The sequence below is a fragment of the Callorhinus ursinus genome, unplaced genomic scaffold (genome assembly GCF_003265705.2).
Source record: "Callorhinus ursinus isolate GAN/ISIS: 27379988/994484 unplaced genomic scaffold, GSC_fseal_2.0 scaffold7, whole genome shotgun sequence".
Lineage (NCBI taxonomy): Eukaryota > Metazoa > Chordata > Mammalia > Carnivora > Otariidae > Callorhinus > Callorhinus ursinus.
Genome location: NW_027397069.1, coordinates 58,886,978 through 58,911,151, shown reverse-complemented (window position 1 = coordinate 58,911,151; position 24,174 = coordinate 58,886,978). Strand labels below are relative to the sequence as shown.

General features: G+C 42.8%; 1 protein-coding gene across 1 annotated transcript; it reads right to left on the bottom strand.

Annotated features, from left to right (window-relative positions):
• Window positions 1-205: 205 nt before the first annotated feature.
• Window positions 206-21,872, bottom strand: STOML3 (stomatin like 3). The gene is made up of 7 exons (XM_073894297.1): window positions 21,709-21,872; window positions 9,612-9,715; window positions 9,458-9,530; window positions 6,674-6,756; window positions 5,060-5,263; window positions 3,011-3,145; window positions 206-1,286 (listed from the first exon to the last, which is right to left on the bottom strand). The coding sequence occupies exons 1-7, from the start codon at window positions 21,758-21,760 to the stop codon at window positions 1,062-1,064; spliced, it is 876 nt and encodes a 291-aa protein (XP_073750398.1). The 5' UTR covers window positions 21,761-21,872; the 3' UTR covers window positions 206-1,061.
• Window positions 21,873-24,174: the final 2,302 nt, after the last annotated feature.

Below are 24,174 nucleotides of genomic sequence, written 5' to 3'. Positions count from 1 at the left end.
GACATCACTTTCTCATCTGCAAAATAAAGATACTTCTTGGCATCCATAAAGGGCTGAGCATGGTGTTAACACATAGCCGACATTCAATAAACGGTAACAAAAATCCTAGCCCTTTGCTCAAAATGGAACTCCCAAAAGAAAATTGTACCATGGCAACAAAAAAAATCTCTGACAAAGCAATTTTTAAAATACATCACATCTGTATTCTATTCTATGGCTTCTTTATTTTGAACAGTTGGGGTTTTTTCGGAGGGGGTGAATAGTGTTTACAAACAATTCTTGACTACTGGTGGCTCTTGGGACTAATAATGGCGTGAAAACATGAAGTCCACAGGATGATGTTCCCCAGTGATTCCAACCAACAGAACCTGTTATAAGCATCATTCTCACTTGCAAGCGCTCTGCCCTGTCCCAGCCGCTGACGAAGGTGCGGGGAGGCTGAGCATTGGCCACTGTTCCAGGCAGGAGGCTGGGCAGCAAGAGAGAGGGAAGCAGTCTGCCCTGGGGGTTGGTGATGAGTTTACAGTTGCCACTGAAGCCTAGGTGCCTCTTCAGCCTTTCACATGAAAATCAATCAGAATTTCAAATACGGGGGGGGGGGGGGGGGGGGATTGTAATTATTGGAGATATAGCAAATAGTTACTTGGGAATTATAAAAAGCAAATATCTAGTATAAATAGGAGGCCTATGTTACTTTATAAATTATCTAGAGAGCTTCTTAAAACCAATCAAAAATAATGCTGAAATCTTAGTCACTGTCACCCAAAGATTTCCTCCCCCTACTGCAAGAAAGTTCCTGCCTCAAGTCAGGAACGCCTGCTAACAGACTAAAAAGGATAATGCACAGTTGTTTATGTTCTTGAATAATAAAAGTAGTACACAGCCCTCTTTTTTTTTTTTTTTTTTTTGTAGCCTCTACGGCATTTCCCCGCTAATGCTACTCCAGCTGCAGCGTCCCTCTGTTTCAGTAATGTTGCAACTCTCAGCACTTCTGAGTGCTGGGTTCTCCAGAGAGATAGAAACAGCTCCCCCAAGCAATGGCTGACTACAGCAGGAGGACCTCAGGCTCTGTTCGGAACCTTCTGTTGGTTATGGTAGCTGACACCACCAATGCCCTCCAGGATATTCATGGGCAGAGGAAACACGATGGTGGAATTCTTCTCCGTGGCCACGGTGGTTAGGGTTTGCAGGTAACGCAGCTGCAGGGCTATGGGAGACTCGGCCAGCACCATGGAGGCTGACTTCAGAGATTTGGAAGCATTCATTTCTCCTTCCGCTGCAAGGACCTGAAACGGCAGAAATAAAAGAGCTCAGAAAGAAAAGCTTACAACGGTGACTAAGGATCTCTTTTTTCTGGCTGCGTCCCGATGCCTGCCTGCCTGTGGGTTTCATGGAGTTACTGCGTTGACGAGGGTGAGATTTTCACATCCTAATGTGATTAGGGGAATTTGAGGAGGTTGAAGGAGGCGGGGAGATATTTTTACAAATTATGAGTCCCTAGATTTCCTTTGCAAACAAAATAAAAGCACCGTCTTTAACCCCAACAAATCCTGGGCGGTCTGTGCCCTAGTGATGCTGGCCGATCACCCCGGAGCCTCCCCATCCTCCTGCGTTAGCTTTCACAGAAATTTGAAATTCAAGGCCTCTGCTTGGCTTCTCTCTGTTGTCCTTACTTATCCTAGGAGATGTTTTTTCCTTTTATTCTGTTGCCAGTTTAGCCTCATCCTTACAATGTAAGGACTATTTCAAGTTCTCTCTGCTCTTGATTACCAGGAGCAGCAAGTGCGGGTCTGAGAACACCCATTGGAAGGCTCTCTTAAGTGCTGGCTCCCCGTCTAGTTCTCTCCTGCCCAAGACGGATTTGCACCCCGATTGCCCCAGCCGTGGGCACTCACTGCCTCTGTGCCAAAGTGCCCTCCAAGTCCACTGCCGAGAAGCTGCTGGAGCTTCACAAATAAACCAGAGATGGGGAAGGGAGGAGGGCAGGAAGACTCATCGATTCTTCAGGAAGATTCTGAGTTGCGTACGCAAAAGGCTTCTCATCTTCCTTCGTTTCTGATACTCCAGGAAACCCATCCCCGCAGACATGGCTATAGGTCCTGCAGAAGGCTGTAGGTCCAACAGACTCAAGAACATTCGAGACCAGCGTATGTTTACGGTTTGTCATTCTAACCTGGATTGTGAATCCAGCACACTTAACACATGCAACAGTAATGTTCAAAAGATGGGCACCATTTGGCTACCGCCGAATCACCAGCTTTCAGAGGGTGACTACACCCACTGTGATGAGTACTGAGCAATGTACAGCACTGAGTAATGTACAGGATTGTCAGAGCAATATGTTGTATACCTGAAACTAACCTAGCATTGTCGGTCAGTTATACTCCAATAATTAAAAAAAAAAAAGCAAAATTACTAGCTTTATACAAATGTAGATTCCTGAGCCACAAGAGACTCAGCTTCACCGAGTGTGAGGTGAGGCCTGAGAATTAGTGTTTGCTATGTTGAGTTATCTCTAGGGGACTGAAACGCAGCCAGACCTGGAATCCACCTCGCTAAGTCACTGGGCATGTTGCTGAGCAGCCCCTGTCCCAAGACCTGTTGCCCTACTTCCTCAAAGTACATTAAGCTGCCCATTGCCTTTTAATTCAGGAGGAAATTCTCAGTAAAAACTGTGAAAAAGAGGGCGCCTGGGTGGCTCAGATGATTAAGCGTCTGCCTTCGGCTCAGGTCATGATCCCAGGGTCCTGGGATCGAGTCCTGCATCGGGCTCCCTGCTCCTTGGGAGCCTGCTTCTCCCTCTGCTTCTCCCTCTGCTTCTCTCTCTCTCCCCCTCTGTCTCTCATGAATAAATAAATAAAATCTTTAAAAAAAATTAAAAAAAACTGTGAAAAAGAAACCCTTTTCTTATCAAAATCGTTGAGAAGGCCTGATCTTCCATTCAAGGTCTATTTTTGTCTGCTTCAAAGCTAGGCATCTTGCCTTCCAGTGCAGACAGAGTGTTTCTTACCCTGGCCCTGGCTTCCCGGGTGGCCTCAGCCTCCGCTGCCATGGACCGCTGTAGCTGCACCGGAATCCGGACATCTTTGATTTCCACCCGGGCCACCCGGATCCCCCACAGCTCGGTAGCATCATCAAGTAAGGTCTGTTTCCAGATCAAAAGAAAAGGCATCGGTCAGAGGACAGAGGATGTAAGGTTCTGATGTGCTTTATATCTGCAAGATAAATTCCTCTTCCTCTTCTCCTTTTGTATTCACAGCATTTGGAGTGAGACAACTAGGGAAGGGAAAGGGAGTTCTTACTGATCACTCCCAGGAATTGAAGGGAATCCCGGGAAGGATTCAGAAGGAGAACCTGGGGGCGCCTGGGTGGCTCAGTCGTCAAGCGTCTGCCTTCGGCTCGCGTCACGATCCCGGGGTCGTGGGATCGAGCCCCGCATCGGGCTCCCTGCTCCTTCGGGGGCCTGCTTCTCCCTCTCCCTCTCCCCCTGCTTGTGTTCCCTCTCTCACTGTGTCTCTCTCTGTCAAATACATAAATAAAATCTTTAAAAAAAAAAAAAGAAGGAGAACCTGACAGATCTTTCAGGAGGTATCAGGACTCACCCCCAAACTATTCCTAATGAAGTATATGCCATCCCTCTGGAGTTGAGCAAATACCCCACATTTTCTTGTCATTGACATTAAGCCAGCAGCAATGCATGGGCTTCTCAGATACTCCTGGATTTTGTCCTGGCTCTGCCATTTGCAGCCGTGAATCACTGGGCCAGTTCCTTAACCTCTCTGATTCTTTGTTTTCTCACCTATAAACGTTTCCTTTCAGGATTTTCATGAGATTTGGAGATAATACACGTAAGAGATCTACCAATTCCTTGCAATAACTCAATAAATATTATCGGGTACTTGTTGAGATACTCTGTGCCTTGCCCTAGTGAACCTCTGTCTTGTGGCCAGTTTTAAACAGGTAGCCAGGCATATTTTTTTTTGAGAGCACCATAGCCTAAAATCAAAGATATGCTTGTCCTTTTAAAAACTGCAGACCACTGAGGATGTCCTGTTGGTTATCCTGCAGAGAGAAGGGTGAAAAAGAATGCTTTGCAAAGAGTGAGATCGGACGGCTAGTTCCCTCCGAGGCCTGGGGCAGAGACCCCCACTGCCAAATGGCAAGCGATCGCGTGCCTGTCTACGATTTCTAGAGAACTGTGGGAGACGGTGAGACCTCCCGAGAGGCCGGTGACCGGACTGTGGCAGGGGAAACATCGGAGCTGTCAAACTTATGGGGCTCTTACAAATCATATGGAGAGTTACATAGCACCAACACTATCTCAGAAAGCCTTAGGGTCTTTGTGCCACATTAAGCGCTGGAAGAGATGCCAAGGACCAAAGCTGAAATTCCCTCCTAACGTACAGCAGGGAGGCTCAGAATCAAAACATTCTTGATTTAGGACCACACAGAAATGTAACTGTCTATAAACTGGGGTGTACAAGGGTTGAGATGGATACCTGCAACATCCTCATCAATATTCTGATTACTTTTTTAAAGATTTTATTCATGTATTATGATTACTATCACGATAATTACTGATATAGGTGGCACCATGTCAGATTTTCCAGGGATGGCAGGCCTGCGATGTCTTGGTTGAATCCTGTTCTAATATTCCATTGACATGTAGAAATACACGGGCTGTCTGAGAAATGGTGACCTTTCTTCTCGAGTAACCCGAATTTAAAATGATGCTAACCTCTTCAGAAAAGGCTACTGTGTACAATGCTCACTCATGTGCTGAATTTCAAAGAAAACGGGTGAGCTGTACAATTCCTACACCTCCCCTTCTCCTGCTCAGATATTTAAATCTATACCTTGTGATTGTAAAGGAATAAAACCACAAACTGAAGCCAAGTGTTTATAGCAGCTCTGTGTGTGTGTGTGTGTGTGTGTGTGTGTGTGCACGCGCACGTGCATGCACGGGAGAGGGATTCTTTGAACTACTGATATTTGATCATCACTGATAATTAAAATAAATGAACTAAAGACACAGGCTATTTGTTCTCAGCATCTTTACCTGGATGCTATGGGCAATCTCTTCTCGGCCAGCTAAAATTTGGGACAGGGTTTGCGTCCCTAAGACATTTCTTAGAGTAGTCTGAGCCAGCAGAAATGTGGCTTGGTGGACATCGTTGACGTTAGCCACTGCTGAGACAGCGCTATAGATTCTGTAATAGACGACTCCGTCCACTTGAGTAGTCACGGAGTCTCTGGTGAGGATCTGGAGAGCAAAGACAGGGAAAATCGCATGTTTATTATGACTGTCACAGTGACTGACAAAGTGTCAGCCAGCCTAAGAGCCCTCTCCCCCGGAGGAGAGCATTCATGACAGTTCATGCCAGCATCACCCAAACTCTGCCCTGGCTCGAGTATAATGTCATCCTAGGTGGTGACAAAATCCCTATCCAGCCCTGCAACTTCATCTTAGGCAAGTCTTAGACCCCACAGGCAGAGGCTCTTGATATGCCATGGGGAGCATAAGCACTTCTATTTTAAAATGTGGCAAGTAGAAACTTTGTGGAATTCTACCTTCTACACAGAGATAGAACACTTGTTGCCCTGATACCTGAAATCTTTTTGGTTTTCAGTTTTTATCAGATTTGATGAACAGCAGTGCTTCTTAGAAAACATAGATGTCACCAGAGACCGGGCTCTGTATTCACATAAAGAGAAATCTATTTGCTTTCATCGAGGTTTTGCATTAATCATTCTGAATAATGAGACGAGGTGCTTTGCAGCCACTGAGAGCTCTCTGGCAGGACCGTAGGAGCAGAACCTAGAGCTCCCTTCTCCCATCCAGAATGGTGGACTCTGAGGCCAGAAAAGGCCCATGATAGGTCACTAAGCATCTCCAACTCTCTTACGACACAGGCTGACTCCTAAAGTAAGGACTCCGTAATTCCCACCAGTGACATGGCGACGTGATTGTTGGGTCATGACTGAGTTTCCTGGACCAGAGAGAAGAAAATTAACATCGACTCATAATCCTCTCATCACCTCTGCCCTCCCACATTGTAGGCCCTACTCACATTTCCTTTCATTGTTTTGGTTCTTAGTAACTGTTTCTCTTCCCTATTGTCCTGTTATTGGCCTTGGATATTTAGTTACAATACTTTAAGAACTGAAAAGAATTATTTGAAATCCAAAAGCAGGTGGGCTCTTGTGCTCGTTCCTTACACCCACCCACTGTGTTGCATCCAATCACACACAAAAAAGTGAATGATAGAGATTTTACTAAAAAATCTTCTGGAAAGGTGACAGCAAGGATAATATCCTAACCAAACCCTACCCTCCACCAAATTAAATTCAGCTCCTTTATACAACGACTCAGCTGACTCTCCCAAGCATCTTGGCTGCTGCTCTCCATCCCAGCTTCTCTGCCAACTGCGTCTTTTCTCTATCTTCTCTGGGACTTTCCCCTCTGAGTCATTCCAAGTCTTAGAGCAAGCCAGCCCTTGCCCTTGGCTTCATTCTTAATGGGAAAAGCAAAACTCAGTAGTTTTAGGACCCACCCAGGGCTCCTCAAGCAGGTCCCTTGTAATTTGAAAACACAATGTAAAACATCAACTGTCCGTGAAACAGGGGAGATAACAGGTTTTATTTCTAATGACATATCTTTAACTGGCATTACCTCTTGTGGAGGAATGTTGCAAGGAACAGTTCGGAGATCAACCTTGACAAATACATCTATGCAGGGCAGGACCAGGATCAAACCTATGAGAGAGAAAATATGAATTTTACCCTACTTTTACCCTATTGAAACTAACTGCAACAAATTGTCTCCTAACTATATGATACATTATTTTCAAGGGACTACAAATGCTTCTCAGAGGATCTTCAATATGAACACCTCTAACTTTGGGGAAAATTAGTTCTTCCTACTAGTCAGTGACTAAAGAAAAGTGGTTCCCTAGAAATTAAAATCTTGTGGTAGAGAGCTTAAGACCCTTGACATTTAATTTTTAGATTTTATTTTTAAAACACTCAACCTACTTCTATCCAAGTGTTGAATTTGACATTAATTTAAAAGGATATTTTGGAAATCGGTGTCCTTATTAAAGATATTCATACAAAAGATTTAAGTAATAGATTTTTACCCTTAAATATCAATGACTGTCAACATTCTCATTCATCTTCAATAGTACCGAAAAAATAGTGGAAGCCAAATCTTCGCAAGATTTCAGAGTCCCTAAAGGCAATGTATTTCAGAATTTGCTGTTTCTCCAGAGCTGTGTCCTAGTTCAAGTATAATGGCATTCCCCAATTATAAACACTCTTACTTCTTTTTGAATTGTGAAGTATTTGGGTTTGGGGCTGGGGGGGGGAAGGATGGGGATAAGAAAATTCAGTTGAAGACCCCATGCATGAATCCCTGCCATAAGCTTGGTGAATGTTCTCTACAGCAAGAGTCACCAAGATTAGAACCACAAAGCATGTCAGCAAGATGCGGACCCCTATCCATTTCCATTCACCAGAAAGATTTTGTGCTGTTGTTTTTGTTTTCAAAGAGGAAACGGGTTTGTAGGTTGCATACCTTACAAAGGGCTGGTAACATCAAAGGAAAACACTGCTAAGGTGCTTTCTTTCTTTTGGTCTCTCAACTTTCCTGAGACTTGTAGTGAGGATGGCTGCTTAATTTACTTCCTTATTTGGTGTCAGGTCACTGGTTGAGGTCCTGGCCCCTAAAACTAGAGGGTTAAGTCCTAGCCCTCACCCTTACTAGCTTGTGACCTGGGAACACTCTCATAACTTTCCTGAGCTTCAGTTAGTTAATCTCTAGAAGATGGTAGTGAAGATTAAGCATGATTCAACATGATAATGAAATAAAGTACTAAACACAGTGCCAGGTATGTATTACTTGCTCAAGAAGTGGCACCACTTATTATTAATACTTTCATTATTAAAGAATAATTTACAATTTACAAAAGTGGAGAGGTTTTCCATTAGCAATTTGGCTTGCTTCTCTCTAGCTCTTACGGCTTTCTGAGGTAACTCATTAGCCCCAGAGACATGTATGACGAGAGTAGTTATCCTGGGACATTTAGTGGTGAAATCTTCTGGGAAAATTCATTTAAAAGAGATCCACTTTTCTCTAGAGCCCTCCAAGTTATGGCTAGTCTACTTCTCTCAAATCCAGTTTTACTCTAATTAGAAGCTTGGCCCCACCAGATGCAACATGACCTGGAAGGGGTCAACCTTGGTCTGTTGTACCTCAGTTGGATCAGTCTAACACTTCTATTTGGATGAACTCATAAGAGTATCCATAATAAGTCATTCTTGCACTCTTTCCCCTCAGGTCTTTTATGAAATTAGACAAGTAGGATTATACTACTTGAAACGACAAAGCCTCTTTAACAAGCTTCTGCTTTTGAAATTTCTCATATATTTTTTTTTTTTAATGCAACAGATATTTAAGTGCCTACCATAGTGCATGGCCAAGGGTAGAACACATGCAGGATCACAGTGACTAAGAAAGTCCTTGCCCTGCAGAGAGCTTATAGTCCAGTTGGAGAGAGAATGTGTTTACTCAAATACATCATAATAGAGGGCAGAAAACAAATGTTATTAAAGAACTATTGCAGATAACCATTCTTTCTCATGTATCTTGTAAGATGCTATTTTTGATGGCCTCTGCTTCTAAAATATTAGAATTTATCATATGAAATTGTCATACTTGCAAATCAAAAAAAAATATTAGCAATTTCATATTGTTCAACTACATATACACCAAGAGAAGTTATGAGAATTAAATCAATACCTAACGTCTAGAGTTTTAGTACCTAACACCTTCCCATGTCCACTCCCCACCCCCACAAAATCCCATCCTCTTATAACATGAAGAATTTGGAACAGTCTTCATTCTAAGGTAGAGAAAGCATGGAAAGAAACACTACATTTGACCAAAGGAGTTGTGCGATAGATTCCAGCTCTCTATTTCCATTAGTCTACTTGCCAGGAGAAGAAACTACCTTTTACTTTTCCATTAGCTCTTTTCAAAGGGTGAGAATCAAAAACCAGCTCCCGGAATATTCTCTCTGAGTAACTTAATCGTCTACCTTGGCCATTTACTCCCTCCCTTCATTCTTCAGTCATTCTTCTAGTGGTCTTGATAATAAGGGACGTCCGGCCAATGTAACAGAGCTGCGCTTTGCTCCCATTCACTGACTCTCTCAGGGGGAATGCTAGGAAACAGGGCTGGATTTCCAGCCTCTCAAACTAGAGGTCTAGCGGTGACTCCTGTTCACTTGCCTAACAGAACAACATCTTTCTTTCCATTGTACAGACAGGTAAGGGCTCCAGCTTCCTGTGACTTTTCTTTGCTTCTCAAAAGTGGCTGCCGGGGAAAATTTCTCAGCGGCAACAGTTAAGTATTAGGTGGCCATGATCCTTGTCAGGGACAGCTACACTGTCTTACCTGGCCCTCTGGCTTTGTCAGCTTGGATGCGTCCCAGTCGGAATACAACAGCACGTTCATACTCCTTAATGATCTAAGAGATTAAGGGAGAGCATTTAGTCCTAATGGTTCATCAGCTCACAGAGAGAGCCCAATTTATTTCCCAGGGTGTTACCTTCAAGCACATCCATATGGAGATGGGGAAGGTAACGATCATCAGCAACAAAGAAAGGGAAAAGAGGATCCAGCCACAGACACCGAGCCGTTTACTGCTGATGCCTAAGAAATGAGGAGGAAGCAAGCCTGTAACTTACATGGTTCTTAGAAAAGCCATTCAGCTGCATGAGTAAGGCTATTACCCAGTGCGCTGGCCACGCCTGATGTCACTGAGGAGGAGATCGAAACCCAGGCACACCCGTAAATGCAGTAAACACACACCCGTAAATGCAGTAAACACACACATACACACACACTGTTCGTTCAGGGTTTTAGATTGAAATTGACCTGTCCCTTCCAAGAAAAGTCTCATAGAATCAAAAATAACAAGTACCATTATATTTAGTAAGAATGACATGGTTTATTATCCTCAAAACACATAAAACACTGTTACCCAGTGTATAATTCATGGACTACCTCCATCAGAATCATTAGGGTACCGCTTCAAAAGACAAATTCTTGGGTGCCCAGGTTGAAATTGAAGACAATCTCTGAGGTAGAGAGGTAGGTACTATTATCCCCAAAGGCAGACAAGATGGCAAGAAAAACATTTTGAAGAGCCTGTAGGCAGGAGTTTCTATGAGAGCTCTCTTACCCACCAGTGTTGTGGCTTTGGGTAAGCCACTCAATCTTTCTGAGCCTCCACTTCTCCATCTATAGTATGGGGATAGAAGTCAACCACCTTGAAGGATTTGACAAGGACTAAATGAGATTTTTTTTTATATGGCACTTGGTTCATACATTAATATCTACATTAGTAAATGCATATTACTACTTTATTCCCATTTTACAGAATTTACAGGGACTTGTCAGACACTGATATTTGACAATTCTGACTTTTCAAGGAATTTTATTACATTGGCTCATTACATCGGTAGTCTTTTTGCTAATCACACATTATGATAACAAGGGCATTTTGGCTTAAAGAATATTGCCCTGCAATGTTGAGTTCAAATCATACTTCAGTCCCCTAAAACTCTGTAGCCTTAATCACTTCAGTTACACAATTTCTCAAGTCTTAGAACTCCAGTTTGTAGAACACACAAGTGTGGCTGACCCTTTTATTCTTATTTTATTCTTTTATTCACTATTCAACTTCTTTTAAATCCTCATTCCTTCTTGTTCTCTTCTTGACAACCGCCCCCATCCTCACCCCACACTTCCTCCAACAGATTCATATTCTCCACACAAGCACCCGAATTAACTATATGTACTAGATATCTTCACCCAAATAACTCCACAAACACCTTCTGCTAGCCTTAGCTTAATGCCTAACCATCCACGTTATTGTCCACGTTAGAGACGCAGGGTTATCACTGCCCCGCCCCTGTCCAACTGCAGAAGTCACTAGATCAAACTGGTACCACCTCACATCCATCCTCACTTATACATTTTATTGCCCCTGACCCACCAGTGCCCACGCCATAAGTGTATGAACATTCAGGACGGTTCTAGGATTTTGCTCTTAAAACAATGCTGTGATGAGTGCTTTTTAATATGTGTTTTTGTACACTCATGTAGGGTAAATGCCAGGCAGGGAAAGTGTTAGGTCAAAGAGATTAGTATTTCCAATTATTTAGATGATTAGGTGCCCTTCAACGAGTTTGTACCAATCCGCACTCTCGTCAATAGCACACTGTGACGCTGCCTACTTCCCCATGCCTGGTGCCAGTACCCACCAGGTACTTTCTCGATTAGTGCAGTCCCATAGATGGGAACTATCTACGTCTTTGTTACATATTTAGTATTAAAAACGTTTTGTGCAGATGTCCTTTAATGGGCTCTAAATACACATAAAGATATACCCGATAGCAATAAGGACTTGCCTGCATACCCAAAGTTCATATTTTTAAAATACCACCTTCCGAAGCCTTGGACTCTGGTGAGGTGGATCGGACTATCATTATGTAGGATTAAAAAAAACATTTTGTGCATTCTTATAGAATCTTTGTTGCATTTTGTTTATTAGTGCTTTTTTTAAATTACTGTAATGACACAGCCTGTATATAAACATTCTCATTGTAAAAAAAGAAAAAAGTCAAGGCAATACAAATAAAACTGAAGTCCTCCGATCATCCTCTCCCCAGTCCACTTTTATCTAGAGAGGTCCCATTGTTATTGATTTGGTGTATTTCATGATTGACCCATTCCTATGTATTTATACACATATGTCTATCCTCAGAAAACACTTGGCTTAGATTTGTAGATTTGGTGAGCTATGGCACCAGTCTAACACCTCTACTGTTTTATTTTATTTATTTATTTTTAAGATTTTATTTATTTATTTGAGAGAGAGAGAGTGCGAGAGAGAGTACAAGCAGCGGGAGTGGCAGAGGGAGAAGCAGACTCCTGCTGAGCAGGGAGCCTGACACAGGGCATGGGGCTCCATCCCGGGACCCTGAGATCATGACCTGAGCCGAAGGCAGCCGCTTAACCAACTGAGCCACCCAGGTGCCCCAACACTTCTATTTTTAAAAAAACTGAATCTATCTAAGAGCTATTTCCATGTCAGTACATGCAGGTCTACCTCCTTCTTCTTCATTGTCACACATGGCTCTATCCTGCACCTGTGTCTCAGTTTATGTAGCCATTGGACATTAAGGTCACTTGTACTTCTGCCCCTACCAACAAGGCTGACATCATGGTGCTCGTACACGCCTCTCTGGGACCAGCTGTAATTTCCTGGAATCTCGGTGAATGAGTTGAGAAGGCAGCACGGTTCCGGCCACCCGGGGTGTATTTCCCCGCTGCTGACACTGTAATCATTGGTATTCAGGAGCCTTGGAGTGTCCCGGGGCTGTGACTTTAGCAGGGCAAGCCCCACAAACAGCTGGGACTCCACCAAGATCCCAGTTACCCTTTATGCCCCGAGCAAGCACTAGACATTTCCAGAGTAGTTACAGCCTGAGCACCCAGCTGCATAAGCAAGTGTTTGTGGCACAACCTGAGGCCTGACCCGTAGGCCTTCCTCCGGAGCCCCACCAAGCCCTTGCATTGCATGACGACCTGTGGGTAAGGCTGTTAGGTACTAACCATGCTGAGACAAGAGAGGAGGGCATGAGTCATCTTCCAAGATTTACACTTGAGCTTTAGAATCACCCAGGCCACTGCCGCCGGGAGAATTGAGAATTCTGGAGCCTGGGGGTGTCATTAGCTGCAGTTAAAATGGGGCTGTGAGCCCAGGGGTCAGCTTGCCTGCAGGGCCCAGCCGCCAGCCTTGTGAGCCAGCTGCACCGGCTTCGAGTGGAGGGAATCTTTCAGCCTCCCCTCACGGTGAGCCCAGGAAGCCTTGCGGGGAAGGGGACCCGAGGATCCCAATTCTGACTGAAAAGATATGCAGGGATTGTGTTACACAGGCTCTTCAGAAACCTCCCATGCTGCCTTCACTTCAGCCTCCACAAGGGTGCTTCCAGAGCCTTCCCTGGAGGCTAAGAGGATGGTGGAGGGAAAGGGCCCCACGCCACCTCTGCATTAACCCCGCAAGCCCTTACTTAGCACACCTAACCATCTCCAGCTTTCTCCAAATCCATGGATGTGTATTTTCTGTGAGCAATTGCCATAATACCGTATGGCCGTCGTCGTCTGCTTACTTTGCCGCGGAGAACTGGATTCTGCCACCCCCAACAGATTGCTCCAGAGCGGGTGTAAAAATAAGGTCCAGTCTCTGCTGTGCCTCCTTCTAGGAAATAAGTGGGGATTCCCTTCTGTATGTGGCTGGGACAAAGAACAGCAGAATGTTTAGTCAACACATTTCCCTCAGCCTGGAAAGGGAAGGGCAGAGCCGTAATGCACAGAACCTGGGGCCCCACGCTGCTGACACTGGAGAGGCAGACCCTGGGGCTTCAGGTGGAAGGACTTGAGGGATAACCAAGGCCAACCCTTCATTCTGCAGCCAGAAAATCCGGTTCGTGTTGTCATCAGCATCTTAATCTATCTTTAAGTAAAGTGGGACCCACAAGTTCCACAAACTGACAGACATTCATGTCTGCCTTTAATGATTTACACAGTGAGGCAAGACCAAGCTTCACTTGTAGAGGCTTGCCTCTGGGGCTTTGTTCCCGGTACTTAGCTACAGCCCATAGCCCCGGACACCTTAAATGCCCTCTAGGACTAGGGGTAAACGCTTAAAGCAGGATTGGTAACCTGCACAAGGCCAGGAAGTAGGGGAGATTATTCCAAATCGCTAGCCCCACATACATGGCACTAGTGGTAGAAATGAATTTTAGTAAATAAAACAAGCTAGGCGACTTGGTTGCTTATTTCTTATTTTGGCTTGGTCAACAGTATTTAAATATGAGATCAATACTACATCTAATCCTTGCCCCCAGATCTGTGTTACTGTAAAATAGCTATTTCTTCTCTAAGCAGAAATAGCTGTTGAGGTATTATGACATTGTTTCAAAACCCCAAAACAGAAAGATGTATATAACTACAATGAGATCATAATACACAGCTTCCAGAATGGCAAACATACAAGACGGGACACTATCCCATTCTAGCAAGGTTGTGGAGCAACCTGAGCCCTCATGTATGCAAAATGATACAATCATCTTGAGAAACTATTTGAAAGTATCTACTAAAGCTAAACACATACTTACTCTATGACTCAGTATTCCGCTTCGAAGTAATACCTGAGAGAAATGAGTGGTGACTACAGTGAAAACCCATTCAAGAATGGTCCTTGCAGAATTCTTAGTCTCAGGAAACAAACTGAGGGTTGCTGGAGTGCTGGGGGGCGGGAGGGATGGGGTGTCTGGGTGATAGACACTGGGGAGGGTATGTGCTATGGTGAGCGCTGTGAATTGTGTAAGACTGTTGAATCACAGACCTGTACCTCTGAAACAAATAATACATTGTATGTTAAAAAAAAAAGAGAAGATAGTAGAAAGGGGAAAATGAAGGGGAGGGAATCGGACGGGGAGACGAACCATGAGAGACGATGGACTCTGAGAAACAAACTGAGGGTTCTGGGGGGGGGATGGGAGGATGGGCTAGCCCGGTGATGGGTATTAAGGAGGGCACGTACTGCATGGAGCACTGGGTGTTACACGCAAACAATGAATCATGGAACACTACATCAAAAAGTAATGATGTAATGTATGGTGAATAATATAACATAAAAAAAAAAAAGGAATGGTCCTTGCAATTTTATTCATAAAATTCCAGAAATGAAGAGCCACCCAAATCCATCAACAGTAAAGTGAATAAATAAAGTTGCGGTATACTCATCCAAAGGAGGACAACCCAGAAAGAAAAAAGACAAGGCTACCGCCATATGCAAAATGTGGATGAATCTCATAAACAAAATATCAGGCAAAATAAGCCAGACCCAAGAGTGCATACTTTTGATTCCATGTATAAGAATACATACTGTATGATCTCACTAATTTTGTATCATTCCATTCAAGGACGAGCAAAACTAATCTATTATGTTTGAAGTCAGAGTAGTAGCTGTTAGTGGGGTTGTTGGTGGTTGCGTATTATCGGGGAAGGGATCAGGAAGCCTTCTAGGGTGCTGTATATTTTCCTTATCTTGATCAGGGTGGTGATTACACAGACATACACGTATCAAGGCTGTGGAAATAAAGACCGACCAAATGAGAAAAGCAAATGCTCTTTATTTAGAATTTGCTATATGGTGGAAGAGTCAGCATCTGTCCTTTGTGTTTTGGCAAAGATTCAAAGGCAGGCAGAGGAGTGGGAGAGCTTTACAGTGGGAAAAGGGGAAGGCTTCCCCTGTTTGGGGAAGCTGTAAGTGGGCTAAGTGAAGGCGGGGCATCCTGTGCGATTGGTTCGGGGTGCATATTTGGCTTTCTTTAGTTGGTCCTAAGTTGGAAGCAGGGACAGAAAATAGAGAAGCTGTCGGTTACTTATCAAGTCCTGGGGACCGATAGTTAGAAAAGTTGTTTAGCTTCCTGAATTGTCACTAGAGATAACAATCTGGCTTCTTGTAAGACTGACTTATAGTAGGCTGTCTTCCTGGGCTGTTATTATAGATAAAGGGGTTGTTTTGGGGGGCAGGCTGCCCAAACTCCCTAATTGAGTTCTGTTTTTATATGTGGTCCAGCCATTGTCTGTTTGTATATTCAGTCTCTCTCTCTCTCAAGATAAACACTTAAGATTTGTGCACCTATTTGTACATATCTTATACTTCAATACATAACTCAAATAAAGACCAGATGATATGAGGTCAGGCTAGTATTGAGGATGGAAAACTCACTGTTTGCTCTGCTTTCTCAGAGAGAGGACAGAGAGAATAGAAAACCTTCAGCAAAGCCATCCTGTGGACGGACAGAGACAATGCCCAGCCTGGATGAGACGTTGTGGCCCTGAGTCATTCCCCGTACATTCTAACTGAGATGACTTCACTTGAAAGCTAGATGACATCCCACTGGTCACTTACCCTACTTACATCTTAGTTTCCTCCTTTATTAACACAATAATAACTAGTCGTGGGGATTAAGTCAATTATATGTAAAGGATATTAGCCATATCAGGAGGCCCTCTAACCAACCAACGCACTGCCTAGGATTGTCTTAGAGGTGTATTTTGGCCAAGACATTCCTAACATTTCCCTCAGACTGACTAAACATTAAATAGATTCTTCCAGATTCTCAGACCCTGTTCTCCCTTTCTTTAGAGTATTTTCTTTAGAACACTTATTTTAAGTTCTTTCTCTTCCCCTTCAAGACGTAAACCTTTTTTAAAAGCCTCTTGTTAGGATCATTTTGTCAAGGACCTGGGAGCCATTCTTTTGAAATACAATCATCAAAGAAGGTAGCACTCCCCATTTTTGTGGGACGGGGGCACCTGACTTCAGAGGGCACCTTGCTCCAAGTCGTAAATTTACCACCTATCAGAAAGATATGAGAAGGGTATTAATAAACACAAATGGCCTCTGACCACTGCCCAAGGCCATCCAGTTCTTTTCCAGGAACTCACTCCAAGCCTTAAAAACCCTCTACCCCTTTGTTTCAGCGCTGTTCATTCAGATTGAGTTCTGGCCTCCCTCCTCTATTGCAATAGTCTTCACTAAAGTCTTCAACTTCAGTGCAGTTTTTACTTTGACCATTTACGTAATATTTTTTCTTTTTTTTAAATTGGTTTCTTTTACCAGATAGGATTCTAAGTATCCATGGTGGATATTCTGGTCCATCCAGATGATGGCTCCTCTATATGGGCAAGAACTACATTTTCAAGGAGAATAAAGCCCTGCCCTTGAACGTGTCTACCTCCTTAAAGTAACATAGCCCCTGACTGGAAGTTCTTGCAGATAACTTTGAGAACCTTAACGACAGACAGAGAAAGAGAGAGAGAGAGCAGATCTTTAGTGCAAAACTACTAAATCAGAGCTAGATGCTGATCTCACCATTGCTCCTATGACTACAAAAGTTCACGGAGTTCTCTCAGTGTCATAATTGCATCTCAACTACGGAAGGATGATCTGTGCTTGAGAGTTACGTGAACTTTAGGACACGTGTACGGAGTTCCTTTTTACCATTTGATCTTTTATAGAAATATTGAAAATAAATTTTGAAATAGAATGTTCAAATGTTCAAAAAAGTATAAAAGTAAATGCTTTTAATATCTTATGCTCCCCCTTCAGCTTAAGAATTTAAGCACTACCAATCCAGTTAAAGTCCCACGTCATGACCTCCCCGCAGACGCAGCTCGCCCTGCTGTTGCCTCAGGAGGAATTCCAATGAGGCTTCATCCCATCAGTCAACTAACTAACTGCCCAGCAACTCCCCAGCATGCCTTGGGAGACCAGGCTTGACACCTGGGCAAGTCTGTAATTCAGTTTTTCAGGAGGCAGGGCTTTGGTCTCTCACCTCCGGGTCTAGCTGCCTAAGTCGTATGCTAACACATAAACACTGCCCGCAGTAGAGAAAGCACCCTGTCCACATCTTTGTGCCTTTGCATGAGCTTTCATGTCCCCCCGCCTCCCATTCATATCCCACATTTTTCTCTCCCTCATCTAGCCACACAGCTCAGCTCACACTTCCCCTTCTTTTCTAGGAAGATTCTTCTCTCTCACCCCTACCTTTGGGTGCTCCTCTTCTAAGTTTCTAATACACCCTCTATCCTGGCTTTTCACAGGATGCTGTAATTTTCAGTCACCGTGGGTGTCTTCCCTGTAGATCAGTAGTGCTGTGAGAGCAGGCGTTTTATATTTATGTCTCCATCTCCTGACACACAGTAGATTCTAAACTCATTCATTGCGTGAAGGCAGTGAATGGCACACCAAATGCACTGAGTTGTCAAAAATGATGCTCAGCCACATAATACAGCTATTGATCTGTTTGAAGTTTCTTGTCTGGAAATAATGGTTCAGCAGAAGAGATTGTGTTTGCTCTCAAGAGAGTCAATTAAACTGGGAACCATATGTCCTCACATTTTCTCCTTCATGCTACTGCTTCACTGGGGATTATGAGAAGAAAATAGAGAAAATGTTTTCCTTGTGAAGGAGTCCAGAACAAGCCTCCCCAAAATGTTCCACGTTGGCACGTGAATTATTCCGAACTGAAGACCTACAAGACCCAAAAGACTCGAGAAGAGCCTTTTACTTCCCCCTTAACTGCCTCTAAGAATTTAGATACAGGGCTTGGTGCAGGAAGAGAGCTAGCACCAGAGATAATTACCAAGAATAAGGTAAGCCAGGGGGAGATGGGCAGGAATGGTTTGTTTAAATTCCTCTGTGGGTCCCACTGTTTCTGCCTGGTATGACAAACATTTGTTTACCAAACATTCACTCTTCTCAATTGTCTTCCTCTTTTTTGAAGCCCCAGACCACTGTCCCATTATTCTTAGCTCAGGATGGCACATAAGCCTCAATTGCCTGACTGTCTTAGAGCCTCTCATTTCTGTTTAGTTTCATGTACGCACAAAATTAAATTCGTTTTTCCCTTGTTAATCTTCCTTCTGTCCATGTCGTTAGTAGACCAGCTAAAGAATCTAAAAGGGTAGAGAGAAGATTTTTCTCCCCCTATGCGTGCATCATGCTTGTCCCTCCTCCACCTCTCTTTTCCGTATGAAATAACAGCATTACCAATAGCAACAACAAACACTTGTCCTTAAGATGTGTGTCCAAACAGTCTCATGATAGTGTTATTTATGACAGTGGTAAATAAAAAACACTCTGAAAATACAATGGGGAGATAATTAAGCAAACCATGACATACCTACACAATATCATATCATGAGTATATGTTTTTTAATTGACAAAACCCCAGAAATTATGATGGTATGATGTTAAGAGAAAAAAGCAGGAGAATGCAAAGTTCTGTGGACAATACGATCCCAATTAGCACAAAACACATGCAAAGAAAAAATACTGGAAGAAATTGACCAAAATATTATCAGTGGTTAATTCTGAGTGGTGGAAGTATGATTTATACTGAAGGGGTCAGAACAAGTGTCCTCAAAAGTGTGTCATTTTGGTAGGTGACTATTTGGAGCAGAAATCAAGACCCAGTGGGCTCACGAGAAATTTTTGCTCCCCCTTTATCTACCTAGAAGAACTTAAACTGGAGGTTAAACTGGGGAGTTCTTGCCAGAGATGAATTTTATCTAATTGACCCATCTATATGGCAGAGCAAACTTCTAATTACCCAGCACCTGCTCTTCTTATTGCTCTGTGAATCACCCTCCTCCCCTTTGAACCTCAGGCCCCCAACCCATTCCTTAGCTCAGGATGGCATATATACCTTATTTTACCTTTCTGTCTTTAGAACCTCTTGTGTATGTGGAGTTCCTGTTTGTACAAAGTTAAATTTGATTATCTCCTGTTAATCAGTCTCATGTCAATTTAATTCTGAGGCCAACCAGAAGAATCTTTGAAGGGTAAAGGGAAATTTTTCCTTCCCAACAATACTGTTCTAAGTTTTCTTAGTTTTTGATACCTTCATAATATTAGAGGGAGTTTTAAAATAAAAAAAATTAATCACACCAAGTAAAAAAAGAAAAAAGTCCTTTGTATTTCCAGAGCAGGAAAGATTGGAGGCTTCCCAGGGGAAAAATAAAAGGTGTGTGGAATGAGAACAATCACCTTGCCTGGGCCTGGGGATGTAGTGTTAAAAGTTCTTCCCTCTTTCTATTCACTTCCAAACCTGTGGAGGTACAGTCAGTAAAGTACAGTCTCAGCAACTTCCTGGTTCTTTCTGCACAGAATCAAGGATTTTAAGTGTCAAACATAGACTCTAAAGAGAAACCCTCCTAGTAAATACTATCTTTTCATCACCTGAAAATCATCTTCCCTCCTGCCTAGTTCTCTGAAATGTGCACACAGCTTGCATGGAGGAACATTTTTCAGGGAAAACACAGAACTGCTAAAAAGAAATACTGTGCTACTCAAACTGTGTCCTCAGCCTGGCAACATCACCAGCTTGCAACTTACTTAGATGCAAAATCTTGAGTCCGTCCCGGAACGAAGAGTACCAGGCCTTCCAGGGATGAGAACCCAAAATCTGTATCTTAAAAAACTCCCTGGACTTTTTTTGCATTTTCACATTGAGAAGAAATTCTAAGATTTGGATGATTAAGATTCCAATTGACTTCACTTTAACTCTTAAAGAAAAAAGAGGAAAAAAAAAAAAAGACTGCAAGAGACGTCAAAGGCTAATGAGTAGTGTTGTCCTACTCATTTACATGAGTAAATGTGTAACAACTGGAGGGGGGAGCCCTAATTTATAGCACTCTATAGATCGGATCTACCCTTGTGATGTCACAGAACTTGGAGTTGGGAAGAGAGGCACACTAGTGGTTTCCAAAAGCTTGTACAAGAAGCCAGCGGCACAGTACTGCTGAAGGCTCCTGCTGGAGTTGATAACAAAGACTCAGTTACTCATTTAATTCTCTCAACATTTGTAAGGGGAAATTTCTGCATAACTTGCAGCACTAGGTAATATTGTCTTGTTAATGTATCCAAGATGGAGGAAGGCAAGGGCAAATCATCCCACAAATCTCTAGAGAATGGCTAATCCTATATCTCTCAGAAATTGCTAAAACCACATGAAATCAGAAGTTGTAACATATAAGTTCCATTTCTGTTTGTACTGTGGTGGTGCAGGTTTTTCTCATTATATTAAAATGTCAAAACCAAGTAACACTATGGACAGTTTATCTCACTGATAAAGCTCCAGTCAAGCCATTTACCCAGCTGATGTCTTCACTTTTTAAATGGAAGCTAAAATGTCTCATGAAACTTCTTGTTCAAAAAGATAATGGAAGGTACTTTGGAGATAGCTTCCACTTAGATTTCTAAGGGATATTTGCTGCTTCCCACATATCAATTTAAGCAAATATTTCTAAATGTATACTTTCTCTTTTACAAACTGATAGCCAAGTGTGTTCTCTATTTCTATGACTTCTTTGGCAACATAAACTATAGAGAGCATGGGTTAAAACACCCCTCCCCCCACAGACACACACATATACACACACATATCATCATCATCATCATCATCATCATCATCACTTTCTGGAACTTCAACAAGTTTTAAACTCTCCAAGACTCAGTTTTCTCCTTCATAAAATGAGATTATGTGAGAATCTTCCTCAGAATTATTGTAGGATTTAAAAACATAATGCAAGCAAAATGCTTCATAATCTAGACATGCCATTCAAGGTAGTAGTTAGTACTTATGGGCTAAGTTTTATTTTCCTCAACTTTTCTCCAGGTATCAAATGTAATGCAGGTCAAATCAACTTTTCTTTTCAATCATAACATCATCAGATGATACTTGAAAATGGACACATTTCAGCCTGTTCAACATGTCTTTGCTGTGTAATGCAAAAAAAAAAAAAAGAATGTAAAGATAAATACAAATACAAATTCTATCTAACACTGAAGAAAAGAGCAAGTTATAGACCGCTGTTCAAGAAGGAAATAAAACCACAAAGAGTGATGAATCCAAAATCCTGGGCTCTAACTGAATTGAAGCCAATCCCAATATGTATTAATCCCCCTCGTGGCTACTTTGTAACTCAGAAATGCCACAATTCTCACTTCCCTTAATATACATAAAACATACTTAGGGCAGAAAAGAGGAACTTACCCACTAAATTCTCTTTATCCTGCTTCTCAGGGGAACTCGCCTCCGGATCCATCTCATTCTTGAGAAGTTTTACACTTGGCCAATTTTCATGGGTTTGGAGCCAGGCCTGGGCTCCAGGTGCTTAGGAGAGGGGAAATGGAGAGAGACGGAATGAGCAAGTGAGAGAAGTTCCTTGCCTTTCATGAGTACCCTAAGGAGCAGTTTCCCTGGTGAAGGAAGCCTGTTAACATAAACAAAAGGATTTCTTTCATGAGTTCAGACTGCCTTTGTTCCTAGAGAAAATTCAAAAGAACATGACCTTCTGATGGCATTGGTTCCTGTAAAATATCTCTAGGCCATTCCCTACATCATTTATATTTTGTAACCCACTTTTATGCACCTTGTGTGATCTGTTCACCACAATGAACTGTTGATATACAGGGCAAGTATATCTATCCTTATGTTGCAGATGACAGGATTTCATTCAATTCAATCTACACACTGCAATGCACAATCTTTTAAAACTTTTAAAACTTGAATCTGATCGTGAAACCATCCTGCTTGAAATAATCCCATGACTGCCAATCATTAGCACGGCAAAGACTAAAATCTTAAGTGTCCCCAAAGATCCTGCTAGTCTGTTCCTCTCTGCCTTTCCAGTCTCACTCACATGGTAAACCCCTCACTCACTTGGCAATTGGCCCACTAGCCTTTTATGAATACCACTGCATCCTTCGTGCCGCAGGGCCTTTGCACATGTTAATGACATAGGCATAATTATTTGGTTAATATTTGTTTCTTCCTCTAGAAAAGGGTTTGGCTAACTACCGCCTGTTAGCCCAACTTGGTCTGCCATCTATCTTTGTAAATGAAGTGTCACTGGAACCCAGCCACATCCATTGTTTCTGTGTTCTCCGTGGTCACTTCTGTACCACACCCGCATAGTTGAATATTTGCTATAGAAACCATGCAGCCTGCCTAAAATATTTTTTATCTATCCCTGTACAGAAAACGTTTGCTGAGCCCTGACCTACATGACAACTTCCACAAGGGATATGACTAGTTGTGCAATTTTCGCCATGGCACCTGCAGCGTTAGAACGACATGGGCACATCGCGGATGCCCAACAGATACTTGTTGAATGAACGAATAAGTGATCTGTCAAAGATAACAGCTCAGAAGAGGCAAAGCTCCTTGTCAAATCTAGACCCCCAGGATTCCGTCCCAGGAGCCCTGCTTTCATCAGACCACTTCCAGTCAATGATAATTTCGCTCTTACTCCACTACAGAAAGAACGAATATTCTACTGGAATGATGGTCATCTTTCTCCTATCACTATTCCAAATAATATTTTGTTTTACTTTGTGTGAAAGCAACGCAACACAAAGCCAACTCGGATCTTTCCCTGGTCATCCTGTCTTTGCCAGTCGTTCTTCCCCCAACCGTCTAGTCACTTTCTTCCCAGCAACTTCATCTTTAAAAACCTCTCAGATTGTGGGTTACTTTTGCCAACTACTGGATACTCTTAATTGCATTCTTGACAAACTCAGATTACAGTAATAACCAAGGCTGTCATCCACAGTTTGTAATTATAAGAATTAATGTGGAATATTAGAACTTTGGGAAAGGAGGCTGAGGACCAGAAACTCAGATTAAAACGGATGTATGTGCATGCACAGAGTCAGGGACTTGTCTGCTTTAGAATACTTTCCTCCGTGTTCTCCTCATACATCCTTTGTTATGGCCTGGTATGGAAACAGTGCCAGAGGCATAGTGGGCAAGAAAGCAGGTCCTGGGCTCATGTTGCCTGTGTAGACAGAAGTCCCGGCCCTACTATGAACCTCCTATGGGACATCATGTAACTTATTTAATTCTTCTTCATGTTCTGTTTTTTCATCTGTGAAATGGGCATGATAACAGTCTCTATCAGCATTGTCTGTGTGAGCAGTATATGAAAAATTGCATGTAAAGTACTCAGAAGGGTGACTGGCGTTGATAAATTGTAACCATGATTACTGTGAATGAGAGCTGGGCTGTGTTTCTCAGCACTCAGTGATCTTCTTTCTAACATGAGAATGTTGGGTTAATTTTCACTCTATGTCTCTCTTCATCCTTGTGTCAAGCACATGTAAGATGGATTAGTGATTGGTCCAGTATGTCAAAACATTCATCACCTCTCCTTTGTCTAACACCTCTCCAGTTTCCTGCAAATTTGCAAACTTGAGGGCCATTCCTGGTTCTGCCCTGTAAGTCCATCGATTCTGTTCTGTTTCTTCCTGCACCATCTCTACTTGATCACCATGTCATCGTAACTTTGGGACTAACCTCACATGGAAAAGAGCAACAAGAAAACTTCCTATGTCCGTCATTTCTTGAGACTAGGTCATAAACAGTCCTTGCCTGGAACAGGAAACCCCCCTTTCCCTCCGAATTGGATGACCCTCCATGGTCATGCAGCAAAATGTTTTGGAAGTACTGCTTTAGCTC

Excerpts from the sequence above, each read along its gene's own strand:
- STOML3 (XM_073894297.1), bottom strand. The coding sequence starts at position 21,760 with ATGGATCCGGAGGCGAGTTCCCCTGAGAAGCAGGATAAAGAGAATTTA. Across the intron at positions 6,757-9,457 it reads TGACAAAGCCAGAGGGCCAG|GTTTGATCCTGGTCCTGCCC; the intron begins GTAAGACAGTGT and ends TCTCTCTCATAG. Across the intron at positions 3,146-5,059 it reads AGATTGCCCATAGCATCCAG|ACCTTACTTGATGATGCTAC; the intron begins GTAAAGATGCTG and ends ATCTGGAAACAG.